The sequence below is a fragment of the Parasteatoda tepidariorum genome, chromosome 8 (assembly GCF_982258835.1).
Source record: "Parasteatoda tepidariorum strain Cologne lab strain chromosome 8, Ptep-v5.0, whole genome shotgun sequence".
In the NCBI taxonomy this organism is placed as follows: Eukaryota; Metazoa; Arthropoda; class Arachnida; order Araneae; family Theridiidae; genus Parasteatoda; species Parasteatoda tepidariorum.
In genome coordinates, this window is record NC_141762.1 from 53,846,547 (window position 1) to 53,864,749 (window position 18,203).

Here is an 18,203-nt window from a genome sequence, read left to right on the forward strand (position 1 = left end):
AGAAGGATAGATATCAACAAAAGTTGTAGCCAGTGGTATGTCTAAATAACTCACTCTTCTATTAGAATATCGAAACTCTAGCTTACATTTGGTTGAATATCTTTTCAAAGGTCATTTATTGCTTCAATGATACATTATTTTCAAATACTGTTAACTATTTAATGAATGAATCTATGATCTTAAGGCCGAGATAGCCTGGTTAGTAGAACATTCAGCTTATGTCCAATAGTTCATGAGTTCTATACCATCTGACCGAAGACTCCCCATGTAGTAAATGATGACAGGTGCATGTTAAATCTGTCGGGTCACTAAGTCTTCCAAGTTTCCATAACAAATCAATACCTCTGGGGATACTGAATTGGAGATTGGTGGCTCTCTAGTTTAGGTTAAAATTACGATCTGTGGATGAATGAATAGATGTATGACCGGGTCCGTCCTTTAAAAATGGGCTGTGACGTTTGTGTGAGGCTGAAGTCGTTAGATGACGCCATTGAATGCCCTCTTCTGCCTAAAATTCGCTTGATTTCACCTAGCAGGTTTGCTGGTTAATGGCAAGTGACTTTAGAAACAACAACAAAACTATGCTCTTTCATGATACGAAAAGGGAATTTTCTGCCCTAAGGGTATAAAACTTAGAAGATATCAATGGCAGTGCCTGTTGCAGGACATTAACATTACCTCCACTGGACTCTGATGATATCTTGTAAAATAACATGTATTAGGCCAGAGGATGCAGTGTACTGCTAACTGCGTTGCATTAGAGCCTTGACATTAAGAGCCATGTTAATATCTTCACAAAATCAGAAGCAATTCCATTTTTTTTATGGTATTTGGTTCAAGTAAAACTCAAAAGTCTAAGTATAATATAGAAAATAGAAAATTTCTTCATTACTTATATTCAATATAAATAAAAACTCCTTAATTGTGTATTTTTAACAAATTTCAAAGTTTACTTTTAAATTTTTCAAATTTATTTAAATGCTTGTTAGCTAAAAGTATTTTTATATGTCTCACCGATAATAATAAATTCAAAGTCAGAAAAAGACTGTCCATTGTCAGAATTCTTTTCTAATTTTCTGATAATGCCTTGCCTTTGGTTTTTGAATAAATTACAATGTACTTAAACACTTTATGGGACATGAAGTGTAATGCAGCAATATTTTATAAGTTGGAATACTAACTCTGACATAGTTCTATGATTTCTATGTAAGCTTTTGCTTACATTTTAACTTAAGCACAGTGCAGCCTTAATAATTTAATTGGTATTTATCGAAATAAAACTTGATGTAGTATTTTGCAAGTTACATATATATCAGATGTACATTTTTGAAAATATTTAATTGATTTTTGACCAGGTGAATATGATACGGATGGTGATCTAGTGGATGACATGGATACAGATAAGATAGAAATCACGACCGAAGATGTCATTGAATCAGAATATCCTGCAGATTGTTGTCCTGATTGCTGTTACGTTCGTTTCCCATTCTGCTTGGGGGATGAGTCCCCAAGGTGGCTTCAGTGGAAGGAAGCACGAAGAAGAAGTTATAATTTAGTTGAACATAAATATTTTGAAACTCTTATTATTACAATGATTCTCATTAGTAGTTTAGCTTTGGTGAGTCATTCTTTATTCAAAACAAATGAACTAAAACATTTTGTAACTAGTATTTTATGTAGTAAATTGCTGAATTTTAAATGTATGAAATGTGTTCTGTAAAGACTACGAATCAGTATTTATAATCGGCAAGGGCGTGCAGAGGTGAAAGGATACTTTAGGCTAAATTTACTGTATTATATTCCCCTGATAAGAGTGTTGGGTGGAAAGGTAATTTGATTTTAAAAAAAACATTAGACGTTCGATGGAAATACAATATTCATAAAAATCTATATCTCTTTTTAAACTCATATTTATCTCTTAAAAAATATAATTCCATACTAAATATTATAGTATAAATTTTAAGTTTTGCTCTCCTTATTGGTCAAAGGGTTACCCGTTGGCTGAATGTCTGGGACTGTTGCCTGATACGCTTCCTCTCTCGGCACGCCTCTTCTCCTGAACCATAAATTTTAAGGAACTCATTATTAAATAAGTGTCATTATTTGCGAATACAGCTTATTAAGTTATATTAATAAATATTTTACTCATTAAATTAAACTTGATTAAATCTTATAAATATAAAGTTGTAAAAATGTAGTTGTAGCCAAATTGAAAAACCTTAAAACTAGTATTTGCATTAATGAAGGTGTACGAAAGTTTTCTTTGATTTAAAAAGTTTGTTAATCAATTTTCATTTGCTTAAATTTTTAAATAAATCTTTTTTCTTTTTTTTTAAATTTATATCTATTTATTTGTATTGCTAATCATGTTGTAGCATGTGTAATCAGTCATGGTCCTTTTCGAGACACTTAAATATTATATGTGTGTGTGTATATATATATGTGTGTATCAATTTAATGTATAAAAAAATACGGTGGCTATTTTGGCATTTGTTGCTGTCAAAACATCAGGATTTTAAATGCTGTTCTTTTAATTTATTTTCTTCTCAAGGCCTTGAGGTAGTATTGTTTATTTTTCACAGTCTAAATATAATGTACTGCTAAATATTATTCTTACTATCACACCTTCGAAATAAATGTTGAATATTTCTTACGTATTTATCCTAATTTAAATTGTCTGAAACAAAAGTTTCTCAATATTTTATTTCTAATACCACACTGACTCCTCCAATAAGTTCCATGAACCTTAACGAGAGCAATGTATCTGTTGATTTTCTTCAGTTTTTGGAAGTAATTTTGCTACCCCTAGTCTAAAATGAAGATTTAAAATTCAACTAAACAAAAAAATAAATGTAGTTTTTTTTTTTTTTAAGTTTCTAGCTTGGAAAAAGCACATGAATTAACATTTTTAAGTTTCAAAACTAAAAGTGTCTCTTAAACTTATTCCTTTTTTTTTAACAGAAGCACAAGCTATTTGTATATTGTATTTTTTTTTTCCTCTTAAAAATTATATTTATTCAACAGGCTGCTGAAGATGTTAATCTGAAGGAGAGGCCATGGCTTAAAGATATTTTGCAATATATGGACAAAACGTTCACAGTTCTTTTTCTTTTTGAAATGTTGCTCAAATGGCTGGCATTTGGTTTTAAAAAATATTTTACTAATGCTTGGTGCTGGCTAGATTTTGTCATAGTTTTGGTAAGTATACTATTTAGAAAAAATTACATTGGAAACATTTTATCATCTGATGGAATAGTATATTTACTTTGAAATACTAGAAAATGATTTTATTTTTAACATTTATGTTGATGAAAGTTATTGGAATCTTATGCTATATAAATCATGAATTTTAATTTTGCTGTGTTCCATTTTTTACATATTTCAATCGTTGTTTTTATTTTCTTTCTAAAATGTATATAAAATTTAGATAACTCAAAATTTCAGAAATAAATTTTATCTATGTGTTTTCATTACTGCACTAGTGATTCATCCTTGCGTTCTTTCAGATTCAACAAAGTTGCTATATTGGTAATTTTTTTTTTTAATTTTAATGTGTCAACTATTTATGTTACTGTAAGATTTAGATTTTTATTCTCTCTTTTACTTCAAACCCTCTAATTTGTTATGAAAAAAACTTCCTTTTTTTTCAATATTTTTACTGTTTATCACTTCATTAAATTACTTTTATTATTAAAATTTTCTATTAATTTTTATTTTTACCCATTCTGAATGTAACATCACATAATAGAATTTTTTGTTTTATCTGTTCAGTAACTTAAACTTATAAAAATATGAAAATAATTTAAAGAAAAACATTTACAAAATAGCTAAAATTATACTTTCATCAATTATTATTTTAATTATTTTATGAAATGCGTTAGCAAAGTTTATGTTATTAATATAGTTTGTAGAAAAGTTATTTATGTCATATTATAAAATTTTATTTTATTTTAGCTTAGTACAAATTATTTAATAGATTGTATTTGTAATTCATTGTTTAACAATGAATAATTGAAAGAAATCATGCACTTATTTCTTCGCATTACTTTTTTTTCAAATGATTTCTCCCTATGAAATTTCCATTGTTTAACCGTCTGATAATTAATTCAAAATTATTAAGAATATTAGTTATAATTCGCAAAAAAATAAGTAAATTTTACTTATTGCAACTTTACTGAGTAAACTATACAATGAACTTTTTGACTTTTAATCAAATAAATTGTTAATATACTTGCCAGAGAAAGTATGCGACATAAATAAAAAGAACCTTTTCCATTGTATAGTTTCTCTAAAGTAAGAACTCCCTTAGCCTATCGTCTGTAACATGCTGTACTATGGTAACAAGATATAACTATTTCAAGTAGGGGCGTGGGATCATTGTTTAGAAAAGGTTTTGGCTCAGGAATATTTTTCTTCAATCTACTGTGTTAGCTGGAGTAAAGAGAAGCTACCTTCCTGAAATGCGTTATTCTTGTTTCCATAGCAGCAGACGGTCTCAAACTTTGTAGCTGGGGGAGTTCTTACCATAGACAAACTAAATTAAGAAGTACTTCGTAACTGTAAAATGTGTGGAGACAGAGAGGGAAAATTCTAAATATAATTTTAATCCTTTTAATTTAATTTTCATACATAAACTGATGATGGATACTTACTCAATTTGGCACTGTCTTTCGGATATAAGGCCGTTACATGTAAAATAGAAGGCCATTACCCAATCAGAATTTGATATATAAATCGTGCAGTGTTTCAGATTCTCTATTAATTTTTTTTCTGACAAAGTTATGCCAACACAATTCTGCAATCAGCAATTTTTGAAAGATATTTAAGTAGTTAACAGTTATTAGTTTTTAAATTTAGATTATTTTTATGCAAATAATGTTAAAGGAAATTTCTAGCGCCATCCAAATCTGTTTTCCTCAATTTGAGCTGCAATTAGACTAGATTTTAAAAGAATGTAAAAACTGAAAAATGCAGTTTTAAATGAATATCTCAAAACCATAAATCACATGATTTTATTGCTTTAAAGATTTGAGATAAAATTTAAAGAAGTTCTAAAAATTATCAAGCGCTATATCTCCTAATCTAATAAAGCTATCCCTTTATTTTATGCCATTTTTAGAAGGTATTACGCTTTCTAATAATGCTACATCAACAAAAGTTTACTGGTTACAAAAAATATAGAGGGAACGCAAATTAAAAATTTTACCTAAAATCCAAGATTGCGAGATCCACATAAAGTTATATGCTTAAAGTCAAATTTTGGAAAATATTGATTGTGAAGTTGACTTGTGATGATTTGTGAAAGAAAACATAACAAGTGATATTTTTAATAAAAAAATTTATAATATTTAGTAACTATTCAATTTATAGTTTTAAAATAAAAATTATGAGGAAATTTTACAAATGTAAAAATTTCAATACTCTGTACTTCTTTTTCTATATTTTTCTTTTACTCGCATTATTTTTCCTTAAAAAAACGCTTATGTAGAGATAATTTTCTCTACTTACTATTCACTTCAGTAAAATGTACTTTTTTTTCTTTTTTTTTTTTTTTTTTTTTTTTTTTTTTTTTTTTTGCATGTCTAACCATGAAATTTGTCTCTATAATTCTAAATAACTTTGTGTATACCTCTTAACTTTTTGTTATTTTATGTTCTTTCCTTTCCGACTATTTTCAAGCCATACTAACTTTACTTTTTTGTTTATTAAATTTATAAAGAATGTTCATGTCTATTAATATTATCGAAGAAAAATTTGTTTTTCTCAATTTAAAATATCATAAGTAAAGAGCTGTAATCAACAAAATCAAACATTGGGTTAAAAATAAAAAACTTCATATTATTTATTCATTTATATTTTTATTATTATTTAAATATTATTTATATTTTTATATATAAAAACGCGTAATGGGATGTAAATATTTATGCAGATTAGACGAAAAAAATTTAGTTCAAAACAACTTCATATATCTTGATTATAAACCTTATGAGGGTAATTTTTTAAAGTTGTATTAAAGTAAACTTTAAATAAACCTAAAATCACCCTTAACACCTCAAATAAACTTCTGAAACACTTTAAATTTACGTAAGAGATCTAACTATCAACATCATATTTTAACACATATTACTATGATCTAACTTGTTAAAAGAGAAACATAGATCAAATTATTAAAGTTACAACAAAATTATTTAATAAGTTGAAATAATATATTATCTTTTCTGAGAGGATAGGCAATCTACAATGTTTCCGGAATTAATTTATCAATTATTTCGCTAATTTTTTCCAGTTTTTATCAATAACGGCCTTTTTTTTTCTCCTTGATTCTTTTTTATCTCCAATAATTAATTTATTTCATTCATTATTTTATTTTTTTTTCTTTCCTTTCTGCTAACGTATTGTCATGTAATTTCTTACAATCTTCAGCTATTTATAATGACCAACTGTACTGCCTGCTAATATAAATATTATCTTGATAAATTCTGACGCCTCCTTTAGGTTTCCATGTTTAATCTGGCGGTGGGGTTAGCTGGCTATGCCAACATTCCTGCATTTAAAACAATGCGTACTCTACGAGCCCTCCGCCCTCTGCGTGCAATGTCACGTTTAGAGGGGATGAGAGTAAGTAACTAAAACTCTAGCGAGCTCACTTGTAGTTGATTCATCTAAATTAAAATATACCTAAACATTTTTTTATTCCAGATCACATCTGGAATATTAGTATTGATCAACATTGCTGCAATAAGCTCTTTACAAATACACATTTCCACAAATAGTAAAAAACTCAAAGATATGTGTCAGTTAGGTTTATTTTTAGTTTGAAAGTAATGTTTTAGTTTTTTTTTTAATTCATAATATCTGCTATTCGGAATTCCATGTATTCGCTTTTTTTATTTTGAAAAGAATTTCATTAGAACAATAATACTATTCAAGTGCGTTAGAAATCCAAATCAAAGAGATGAAAGTGCAAAACTTTGTTCAAAATTCAACGTATTACGATTGTCCATTAATTTACTTCATTAATTTAATTTTAGTGATGTTTCTTAAAGTTTTAAATATTTATAATTATTAGCAATGAATACTTATATTATATATATATATATATATATATATATATATATATATATATATATATATATATATACACACTTGTTGTAATAAATGTTCCAATATCAGCTTTAATTTAATATTGAAAGGCATTTAATATCCTTTCTAGAAAACACTATTGTCTCTTTTTTTTGCTACTGTTTTATGAGGAAAAATTTAAAACCAAATCAAAGTATTAAAGATTTTAAACTCGATTCAGCATTTAGTAATGAACTGGGTTTTAGCACTTTTTCTGGCTAGTAATTCACATCAGATAAGTGATATTTTATTATTTCTGCTGAATTCAGTAAATTTCATGACGGAAGCATTTGTTTTCCACAAATAGATACTTTACAAAAGTGAAAATTTTCTTGCCAACTCCTTAAAAGAATATTACTTATTTACCCAAACATAGTATTTTTTTCAGTGTCACAAGTCTCTCTGATATTTCCATGCCAAAAATTTATATACTTCATGCCACTATACAATTTACCTACAACAAACATTTAACACATATTTTTGTTTAAGAAGATTGAAGTATGTTTCTTCCTATCGTCGCATTATACATATTATGTAAATTGTAATAACATTGTTAAAGTTACATTTAGAGAAAGGTATAAGATTTGACAAAACTTCTACCATATTAAGTTGGATAAGCATTTTATTTATCTCAACAGCAATTTTCTAATAGATTTTAACACATAGTTTGTATGGCCCTTAAAAAAATTTTAAATTGGTTTCAGTATCTTTAATTCTCTAAATTTAGCTTCCATTTCAGAACTGAAAACTCAACACCAGACATTTCATTTTCAGAAATTTTTTCTTAAGCAATAAAAATATTGTGTTGGTTATGAACATGTTAAAATTCTTATTCCATACAATTTAAGCATCTTATGAATCTTGACAATCACTATTTATCTTACTGAGACTAAATTTTCAGAAACATTGCATAGATCCATTATTATTATCTTATATAAAAATGCATAAATTCGTAATTTTTTTAAATTATGTAAAGCAAATTAGTCTATTAATATATATATATATATATATATATATATATATATATATATATATATATATATATATATATATATATATATATATATATATATATATATATATATATATATATATATATATATATATATATATATATATTTGATTACCTCTAACGATCTTTCGAGAATTAAAGAAGGATTAAAGCATGCGTTTATAATAATTAATACTACAAGACTCTTACTTCTCTTGACAGTGTAGGGAACTAATGATTATTTCTTAAATGATGGTAAAGTAAACATCTTTTAATAGAGAAAGAAAAATCCTAAAATCTTATGAGGAAAAAAATTAATTTTTTTTAAAAAATGTCAGGAAAACTTATCGAATTTTGTTCCGGTTTTCTGATTTCCGGATAAGAGGTTCTGTACTGTAATTATTAATTTTAAAAAACTGTAAAGAGCTTATAGCAAGGGTATGTATGAAAAATTTCTGTGTTCTATGATGACCAACTACAACAGCTCACTGGAGTATTGATTTCTATAAGTGTTGCTTTGGGTGTCGTGTCGTTTGTGCAATTGTTTTCCTTTAGCGTACAGAGAAAGGCTTTGCAAAAGTCTATTTCTGTTGGAGGTGAGAGATAATATAGCTGAAGTGTTAATATGCAGTGCATCGAAGCCATGTTCAAAAAACTCCCATTTGTGAACAAAAACAATTATGCCGTGAACGCTAACTTGATTCTTGTTCATCAGGTATCAGTGGTTAATCTTGTAGCCGGTTTTCTTGGGAGTGCAAACATTCAAGCCTTCAAGACGATGCGTACGCTCCGGGCTCTACGGCCTTTGAGAGCACTTTCGCGCTTCCAGGGGATGAGGGTAAATATGTCGACCATAGCCACATTATTCACAAGTGCATGACTTTTTTCTCTATGGAATGCTATACTTACTTCTTTTTCTCTCTGCCTGCTTGCTTTCCTTTCTTTTCTATGTTGTGACTAATGAAAATATTTCTTCTCGCTTTCTAGGAACGTGTACTTTAAGGCCATCCGTTATTAATTATACACATCTAGACTTTCTTAGGTGCCTAAGCTGATTTTTCTAGTAATTAAAACGATCTTGTAATAACATACCATGTCGCTAGCTGTTTTAAAAGAGCTTTTCGTTTTTAACTCATCGCTGAACACTTAGCTTTTAGGCCCACATTTAGTAGCAAAAATTTAGTGCATTTTTACAAATTCTCTGCTAAAAGAGCCCAACTTTCACAATTGGTATGCTACTTGTTTATGCTATAACTTTATAGCAATTAAATTTCAGCTTAAAATACAATTATGAAACAATGTTTGATTTAGATTATTGATTTTAGACATTTATTTATTTTTCAAAAATAATTTTAATGCACAGCATGCATCGAATTTCAATTTATTGATCAATGAAAAATAATTATGATAACATAGAAACATTTAAAACTCATATTGTTAGCATGGAAATCATCCCAAAAAAATTTGCAGAAAACAAATCCTTATTACATCTTTTCTAACGTTTAGAAGCTAATTATATAGAGAGTCTAGTCTTCATTTTAGATATAAAAAGAGTACAATTCTTTATGTTTTTGTACTACAAATGAAACATTACTTTTAGTCTGATAAAGACTTCAAACGCTACTATGCTGTATTTCAGTAACAAAAACAGGCATCTATTCCATCTATTCATTGTGCTGTGAATCTAATCATTCTACATCAAAACTTCTCTCTGTTGTCTTTGTTTTTTGCAAAACTGTCTCTATCTATTTGATGTTAGCTGTATGTAAGAAAAAGTGCTTTAGTGTGCTGTTTCTGTAACACAGGAATATTTGTTTTCAAGTTACATCAAAAGCATTCATCGTTCTATGCATAGATCGTGCGTGAAGTTGAGGAATTTTATTTAGTTATGTGGACCCCTCAACAACATATGAACAAAATTAATTAAATCACAAAGATTTTAGTTCAATTTACAGTCTAATTTGAATATGGATAAAAATATTAGACCACAGTTAATGTTTGTAGGTTGAATTTCTCTAATCTTTCAGGGATATCATTTTTTATCCATTTCTAAAAACTTTTTCTACCTCAAAATACCGAGAGTCATAGTAAAGTGTGAAGAAAAAAAAACTCTGAAGTTCTTAAATACAATTTGAATACTCTAATTGTATACAATTTGTGTACTCCAGTCATGAATTAAATTCACGTCAATTAATTAATAAAATAATAAATAATTATTAAAAATTATTTTTTGCTTGGAATTATCTTTGGATGACCAAATCTCATAATTTTGGTCAAATATTTTTCGATTCGTTGAAAACAATTCTCTAGATTTTGCGAAATACGCGAAGAATAAAATGAATATTAAGGTGTCCAAACTTTCAACAGTTCTCCTGACCAAACCATTGGGACGATTTTTCACAGATTGCGGCTACCCCCCTATATTTTGAGAGTCAGAAATCTGAATCCGTTCGGGGGAAAAAGTATGTTTATTCTGAAAAAAAAGAAATTTTGCCACTGATTTCGTAATTTAAAATATCGCCTGCACTAATTAATTAGAATATTTGATGTCACTCCTTAAAATCCTTAAGTTTGAGTAATCCTAAAGTTGATCCGCCTGAAAATCCGATCATTAAATCACAAGTTATTCAGGAGCAACAGAACATAACTGCCTTATTTAGAAAGGCATTCCCATAAGTATTTTATTTTTAGACATAAAAAAATATCTGATTTTACATGTAATGTTCTTTTAATTAGTTGAACACAATTAGATAATAACTTTTTTGTCTCAACAGGATCCGATTATCATATCTTTGGTTAGTGCATTTTTATAGGCGCAGCGATCGCTTTCATACCCCACCAGCTGATCGCCATGAATTGAATTATACCTCATCTTTCATCGATTCCTCGAAGCAAAATTGCCTTTTAGCCAAATATTCATTCCACAATAACGACAGTAGATGAGTAAATTCCAAGCATATTGGAGTTTTGTAATGTTGTTCTTATTTGTCCTATTACAGGATAGGTCAAAGTAAAATGATGTCCTGGGACTAAGTGAAAAGACGCGGTTCAAAAGGCTTTTTCAAAGACATGATGAGAGGTGGCATCCATGATTATACAAAGACTGGCACAGTGTTTGCAAGCATGCATCGACTGTTAAACCTTTATAATAGCATATAATAGAAAATAAAATTTGAGACATTACCTTTTGGATTATCCTTGTATTTTAAATTTAATTACAAAGTTATATTTGGTACATTTTAAAGTTCCCAAATCGACTGTTAAACCTTTATAATAACATATTATAGAAAATAAAATTTGAGACATTGCCTTTAGGATTATCCTTGTATTTTAAATTTAACTACGAAGTCATATTTGGTACATTTTAAAGTTCCCAAATTTTAGTAGGCGAAATCGACTGTTAAACCTTTATAATGACATATTACAGAAAATAAAATTTGAAACATTACCTTTAGGATTATCCTTGTATTTTAAATTTAATTACGAAGTCATATTTGGTACATATTAAAGTTCCCAATTTTAGTTTCCCAAATCGACTGTTAATCCTTTATAATAACATATTATAGAAAATAAAATTTGAGACATTACCTTTAGGATTATCCTTGTATTTTATATTTAGTTACGAAGTCATATTTGGTACATTTTAAAGTTCCCAATTTTCCTTATTATTCATATGTTCCACTCTTTAAAAACCATTAACATTACCTTGAAAAATCTTATGGCTAAAAATTGACATCCCTGTATAATTTACTGTGTTTTGGACAATAATTTCAAATTTGGCTTGAAAACAAATTTTTCCGTGTGTATTTCCATCTTCAAAGTGCATGGACTCTATTAAAAAAAATGTTACTACAATCCCCTGGACCACGAAAAGAAGCAATTCAAAATAAATTTATTTTAAGAAACAAGTAAGGTATATCTTCAGGTAGGTCAAAAAACTGTTTCTTACTTTTAAATTCTTTAGTAGATAGAACCTTTTATTAAAAAAAAAATTCTCTTTTTAATTAATATTGCATGTTAGGTGTAGGATCAAATGAAATATGTTGGCTGCCTTTCTTTTAATATATAACTTCTTCCCCAAATACTACTTGGAATCTTTTGAACATATTTAGAAAATAAATTATATTCAAATGTCGAACGAGAAAAATATCTCATGAAATCTGGGCAGCCAACACATTATATGCAAAAGAATTTTCTCAATAGTCTAGGCACTGCATTACAAAGCTGAATTAGTTTTAGAATTTAATTAGACTTCATTATCTTTCACCATTTGAATACTGCATTAAGTTAATGGGCTTAAAAACTCAATGCATGTTGCTTGCCTTAAAAATATAGTGCATTTATTAATATCTGAAAATTGTATGTGTTATAATATTGAAAACATTTAATAATGCTGAAACTAATGCACTTTATTACCTCGCTCATTAGGTAAAACAGTATATCTTAAAAATCATACTTATTTACATAAGTGAAGTACGCTTTGGAGTAATTTTAATATTAAAAATAACAAATATTAGACCAATATTTTGAGAATTTAAAATTGATGAAAGGTGTGACCCTTTGGCTCCTCATTTGGGATCTTCTTACGAAAGTAATATTTTAAAAGTTACTTCTTATAGCAACCATGATACAAATTGAAAAGGCTCTTTTAGCCTTTAATATTGGTCTTTTACATTGCCTCAAAAGCTTTATCAGTTTTTCCACATAAATACCTTATTAAACCTTCAACGTTTTAATGTTCGCTGTCTGTTATTTTAATCACTAATTTTCATTCCACCCTAAATACGTGCGAAATAAAAATAAAATTGATATTCAAATGGGCCGTGAATTTATGTAAAATTGCTGAAAATTACTTATAGTTTCTGACTTCTTGGTGAAAAGTCTTATTGGGCAAAAGGACATGAACACTAAATAACTTTAACGCTGTATTATTTCGTTTACATGTTTGCAGGTAATTTAAGCCTGGTTGTCGAAGTGTAACAAAAGATTCCACCTCGAATTTAAAAGAATTAATTTTAATATGATATAGAAGAATTTTAGATACATAATGTTCTAGTCCCTAATGAGCGACGTATACAATATTTTATTATTATATTTCATTGTAGCATTTAATTCAATGTATCAGTTTAAAAACCGTAGTTTTTTTATTGTTTAAATTGCAGTTTTATCGACGATGAAAAGAAGCTACTTTTATCAAGTATTTCTCTCCTCCCCCCATTTTATAATCCAGGCCACACTCAAATTCTTTTTTTTTTTTCGATACACTTGGAATTACCACAATAAAAATAATGTCAAAAATATTTTAAACACATAAATTGCAGCTGACTAAGCAATAATAAAAAATTACTAAGTTTAAAATAATTTTGCATTTTTTATACTCAATAATCCATTTACGATTTCCAAGCACTATAATGATAAAAGTGAAAGACATTTAGTCATTTGCTTAACTAACACAAAAATAAATTTATTTAACCTTTTTAGTAGTAAGTGCTGGGATCTAGGCAACTCCTAATATGAGAATAACCATTAATTTTTCAAAACAGGTTTTATATAATTTTAGTACTATACACACAATTTACTATGCCATCATGTTAGATTGCTTTTATAAATTAATTTTGAGGCTTTAAATTTTGTTTTCTTATTTAATAAATATTACTGACATAGAGTTTCTCAAATTATTTAGGTGGTGGTCAATGCCTTGGTCCAAGCCATCCCAGCCATTTTCAACGTACTTCTAGTGTGCCTCATTTTTTGGTTAATATTTGCAATCATGGGTGTTCAACTGTTATCAGGAAAGTTTTTTTCTTGCAAAGATGAAGAAGGAACTGTAGTTAATATAACAATTGCAGCTAATAAAACTGAATGTCAAGCTCAAAATATGTCCTGGACCAATCCTAAGATTAATTTTGACAATGTGCTGAATGCTTACTTAGCCCTGTTTCAAGTGGTATGCTCTTTCTTTGGTTTAAAAGATGTTTGGTTTAAGTGATGTTAAAGACTCTGAAAATATATGTGTTATATGTATGCATGCATCCATTTTTGGAGTGGCATTATCTCTTATCTGTTTTTGTTTAAGTTAAGCCTTAAAAATAAAGGTGCGATTATATGCTTCATATTTCGCTGAAGCCTTATTAAAAAAATCAAATCCTCAGCTTCCTAATCGCAGAGGAAATTTTGCTCATTGCTACTTTTATATATATCTTCTGTCGACATGAATAAGTTTTTTACGGTCCTTGAAAGTTATTATTTTACTAATTATTAACAATTTTATTAGTCATTTTCATCTCAAATGTACTTCTTTCTTTTAAAAAAGTATGCCACTTTTTGAAGAAAAAAGCATTCAATTTACTATACTTTACAATACTACTTGGGATCTCTTAAAGTCCTGAAAACCTAGAAGTGTCTAAAATTTTAATTATAACAAATTCAAAAATATTGCCTTTTTTGTTGTCTAGAACTTGAAAAAATCTTACAATAAAACTGGAAAATAACCAATATTAAAATTTAATTTAATAATAAGTATAATAAGTAGTCAGATAGGTTCAAAGTAAGTAAATCTAACATTTGTTAAAATTATTTATTGGGAAAATCTCACTGTAACATGGTTAATTTTTCTTAGATTTATTAAAACTATAACAAATTTATTCAAAATGTTTTAATTTTTTTTTCTAAATATAAACATATTTTCAGTTCAACAATGAAATTCAATTGACTGGTAATAATTTATTTTGAAAATTAAGCTTCCTATGCAAATCAATTTTGGTTGTTAATTTTTTATCACAAGTAAAAAAAAAATGGTTGTAAAACTGGCATTACTCAATCATTGAGTTTTAAAAATGTTCTAGTTTTTGTGCAAATTATTGCTTCTATCTATATATTTCATATTGTGCATTATAAAAACAAGATGTTAAACTTTTGCTTAGAGTTTCTTACAAAGTGGAATGTTAAATATATTTACTTTCAAAAAGTAAGTTTCATTACTGAGTAAAAAAATATTATTTCTGGTAAAATTATACTCTGATCAGGAATTTTTTTTTTCAATTTCCTGTAAAAGTCAGGGGGTTTTATATCTGAAATTGAATGTAATGTTATTTTATCAGGTAATACTTTCCACTTTTTATAATATTAGTGACTGGCCAATAATTAATTTATGAAACTAAAAAAAAAACTCAGTTGTGAATATTATTTCTGAAACAAGCGCAATAAACGTGAGTAAAGTTTACATAAATTTTGAAGTAGAATTTGTAGACAAAAATAAAATCTTGTTAATATTCACGCATCAGTTGCACTGCTGATGAATTTGAATAACATGTTTTAATGTTCAAATCCAGAAACAGTTGTGTTTCGATGGAAGTACTAGTAAAATTATTTCAATTTTAGTTTGCTTTGATGATGGATAAATGATAAGAAAGAAAGAGTTAAGTTCAGTATGTGTTGGTATTAAATTCTAATAACAAATTCGCTCCCAATTTTTTTCCTGTTATGCACTATCATAAACCCAGATTTAGTAACATGTATAGAATATAATGATTTTATAGAATTATATTTATTGGTTGTTCGAAACTTTATTATTATTAAATTTCTTTTTTCTTACCATTGTAAATATATTATAATGTTTACTTTATTCTAGGCAACTTTTAAAGGTTGGATTGATATCATGAATTCTGCTATCGATTCAACCGGGGTAAGAAATTTAAAATTATTTTTCTAAAGTTAGTCCTACTCTGAGGTTCATAATTAAGATATTATTTTACCTAAAATTGCTATCGATCTGGCATAATATCTTTATCCAGCTTTTAGTAACAATAACAAGCATTTAACTTTAAAATTAATCGATGAAATAAATTCATAATCTTGCATTTATTTCAGCTATTAGTTTTAAAGGTGAAATAAATACAAGATAATAAATTTACTGTTCAGACAAGCGGTTTCATACTTATCAAAATTAAGGTCCTAGAGTCAACGCCACAAAATGTAAGACATTTTAATATTCCACCGTCTGTTCCCTGTCGCTTGCCAGACCTTGAAATGGCTGCGCTGTTTGCGATCAAAATGCCACGAATCCAACCTTGCCTAATTTGTCAAATTTTTTTGAAAAAAAGCTTGTTCTTAAATTTCTGATTAATTTTGAGTTAATTAAATTGTAAAGTTTCGTTTTCTTAAGAACGAATATCAATCCACCTCAATATATTGTTTTTTTGCCGCTTTTTCGGTAATTCGACCCGTAGCGCATTGGATGGGTGTATAGAGCTTTGAAAGCAGTTCTGAAAATTAGAAAGCAAAGCGAGCAGCCTGTAAAATATTAAAATGAAATATAGAAGATGGTAAAGAATAAAAGCTAGGGTGTTAAACAGGACAAAGGAGAGAATAATTACCGAACACGAACTCTTAAACTGTTAATGAACTGAAGCGTTCCTTCCAATTGCTTACCGCAGTGATTCTCAACCACTGTGCCGCGGCACTTTTGTGTGCCGCCAAATTCTTAAAATGCGCGTCAAATATTAGAAATGATACAATAAAAATTATAATGCTTTTTTTATTACGAGTAAAGTTGTAAAGTTTAAATTAAAGGAAAGTGTATATATATATATATATATATATATATATATATATATATATATATATATATATATATATATATATATATATATATATATATATATATATATATATATTTGTGGGCGATTGTCTTGTCTCTGACAATCATAAAATAAGAAGGAAGTGTTTAAATTGTCTTTGACACACAATTTTAAGAAATGTTGAAATTAGTAGGAAATTTAATGACTATTAAAATTATTAATTAGCAAAAAAAAGCAAGCTAAATATTAACTTTCAACCGGAAATAAAAGCTGATCATTAAAGCAAGCTATGCAATTAATAGTTCTAAAAACAAATTAACAAAGCATAACTAACAAAAAAATAAGCTAACAATTAATAATTAGCAATAAAACTAGTTAACAAGAAATCACAAAAAAATTTATTAATTTAAAGAAACTAGCAGTTAATATAACTATAGAAAACAAGCTAACAATTAATAACTAGCAAAAAAAAAAAATAACTTTTACTAATTAATAAAAAATTAGTCAAAAAAAATAATTAATCCCTTAATAAACGTGCTTTTGTAGTACATATTAGTTTATTTCACATTCAAAATTATCACAAACTATATAACACAGTGTATTATAGTTAAGTAAACAACTTTTAAACTAATTTTTTTCATTGTGTGCCGTCAAATTTCGAAATGGTTGAAAGTGTGCCGCTGCAAAAAAAAAGGTTGAGAATCACTGGCTTAACGAATACATTGGAATCAATACCTCACTTGCTTGGATAGCAATACCAGATGCATAAAACTGAATTAGTCAGAATTTTCCCTTTTTCTATATAAAATTTAACTATTATCAACTAGATGTATCGACTTGAGTGCGATTTCATTCAATTCAGCGTAAGAAATTACTTCGGTAACATTATTCACTTGCCTAGATAGCAATGAGTAAGTGTTGCGCCCTCCCCTCAGTAAATTCCAGATAGAAAGTAAAGCTTAACTCGAGAGAGGATTTTAACTTCTGATATTCATATTATTCCGAAATTACATTTTGAAACAATTTATAGCTAACTATTTCTGCATTCGATTACCCAGGTACGGTTCTTTTTAAAATGGCATTTTTTAGTCTATTTTTTGTTGAAATTTTCCAGTTTTAAAACGATATATACACCGAAGACATCAGAGCCATTACATCATGACCACCCTGCTAATAGCATGTAGGACCACCTTTAGCCCTCAAAACTACTATCACCTGCCGTGGCATTGATTCCACAAGGTGCTGATAGGTAGTCTGAGGTATCTGGTACCAAGCGCTCACCAACTGGTCCTCCAATTCTCTCACATTGCGAGGGGGTAGCGTGGCAGCACGAATTTGGTTTTATAAGTAGGACCGCAAATGCTCTATTGAATTAAGGTCAGGTGAATTTGGGGGCCAAGACATGACTTGAAAATCGCTGGAATGTTACTCGAACCAATCCATGACGATTCGACCCTTATGATCTGGTGCATTATCCTGTTGGTAAACACCAACCCCCGCAGAAAAAACTA

The 18,203-nt window shown here is 28.1% G+C and overlaps 1 protein-coding gene across 1 annotated transcript in view; it reads left to right on the forward strand.

Annotated features, from left to right (window-relative positions):
- Nucleotides 1–18,203, forward strand: part of LOC107454398 (sodium channel protein para) — a 226,289-nt gene that overhangs the window by 199,536 nt on the left and 8,550 nt on the right. Inside the window, exons 23-27 of the mRNA XM_071181380.2 lie at nt 1,356–1,618; nt 3,025–3,198; nt 6,496–6,618; nt 13,797–14,060; nt 15,744–15,797. Of these exons, the coding sequence (XP_071037481.1) occupies nt 1,356–1,618; nt 3,025–3,198; nt 6,496–6,618; nt 13,797–14,060; nt 15,744–15,797 (878 nt within the window). The remainder of the gene's footprint in view (nt 1–1,355; nt 1,619–3,024; nt 3,199–6,495; nt 6,619–13,796; nt 14,061–15,743; nt 15,798–18,203) is intronic.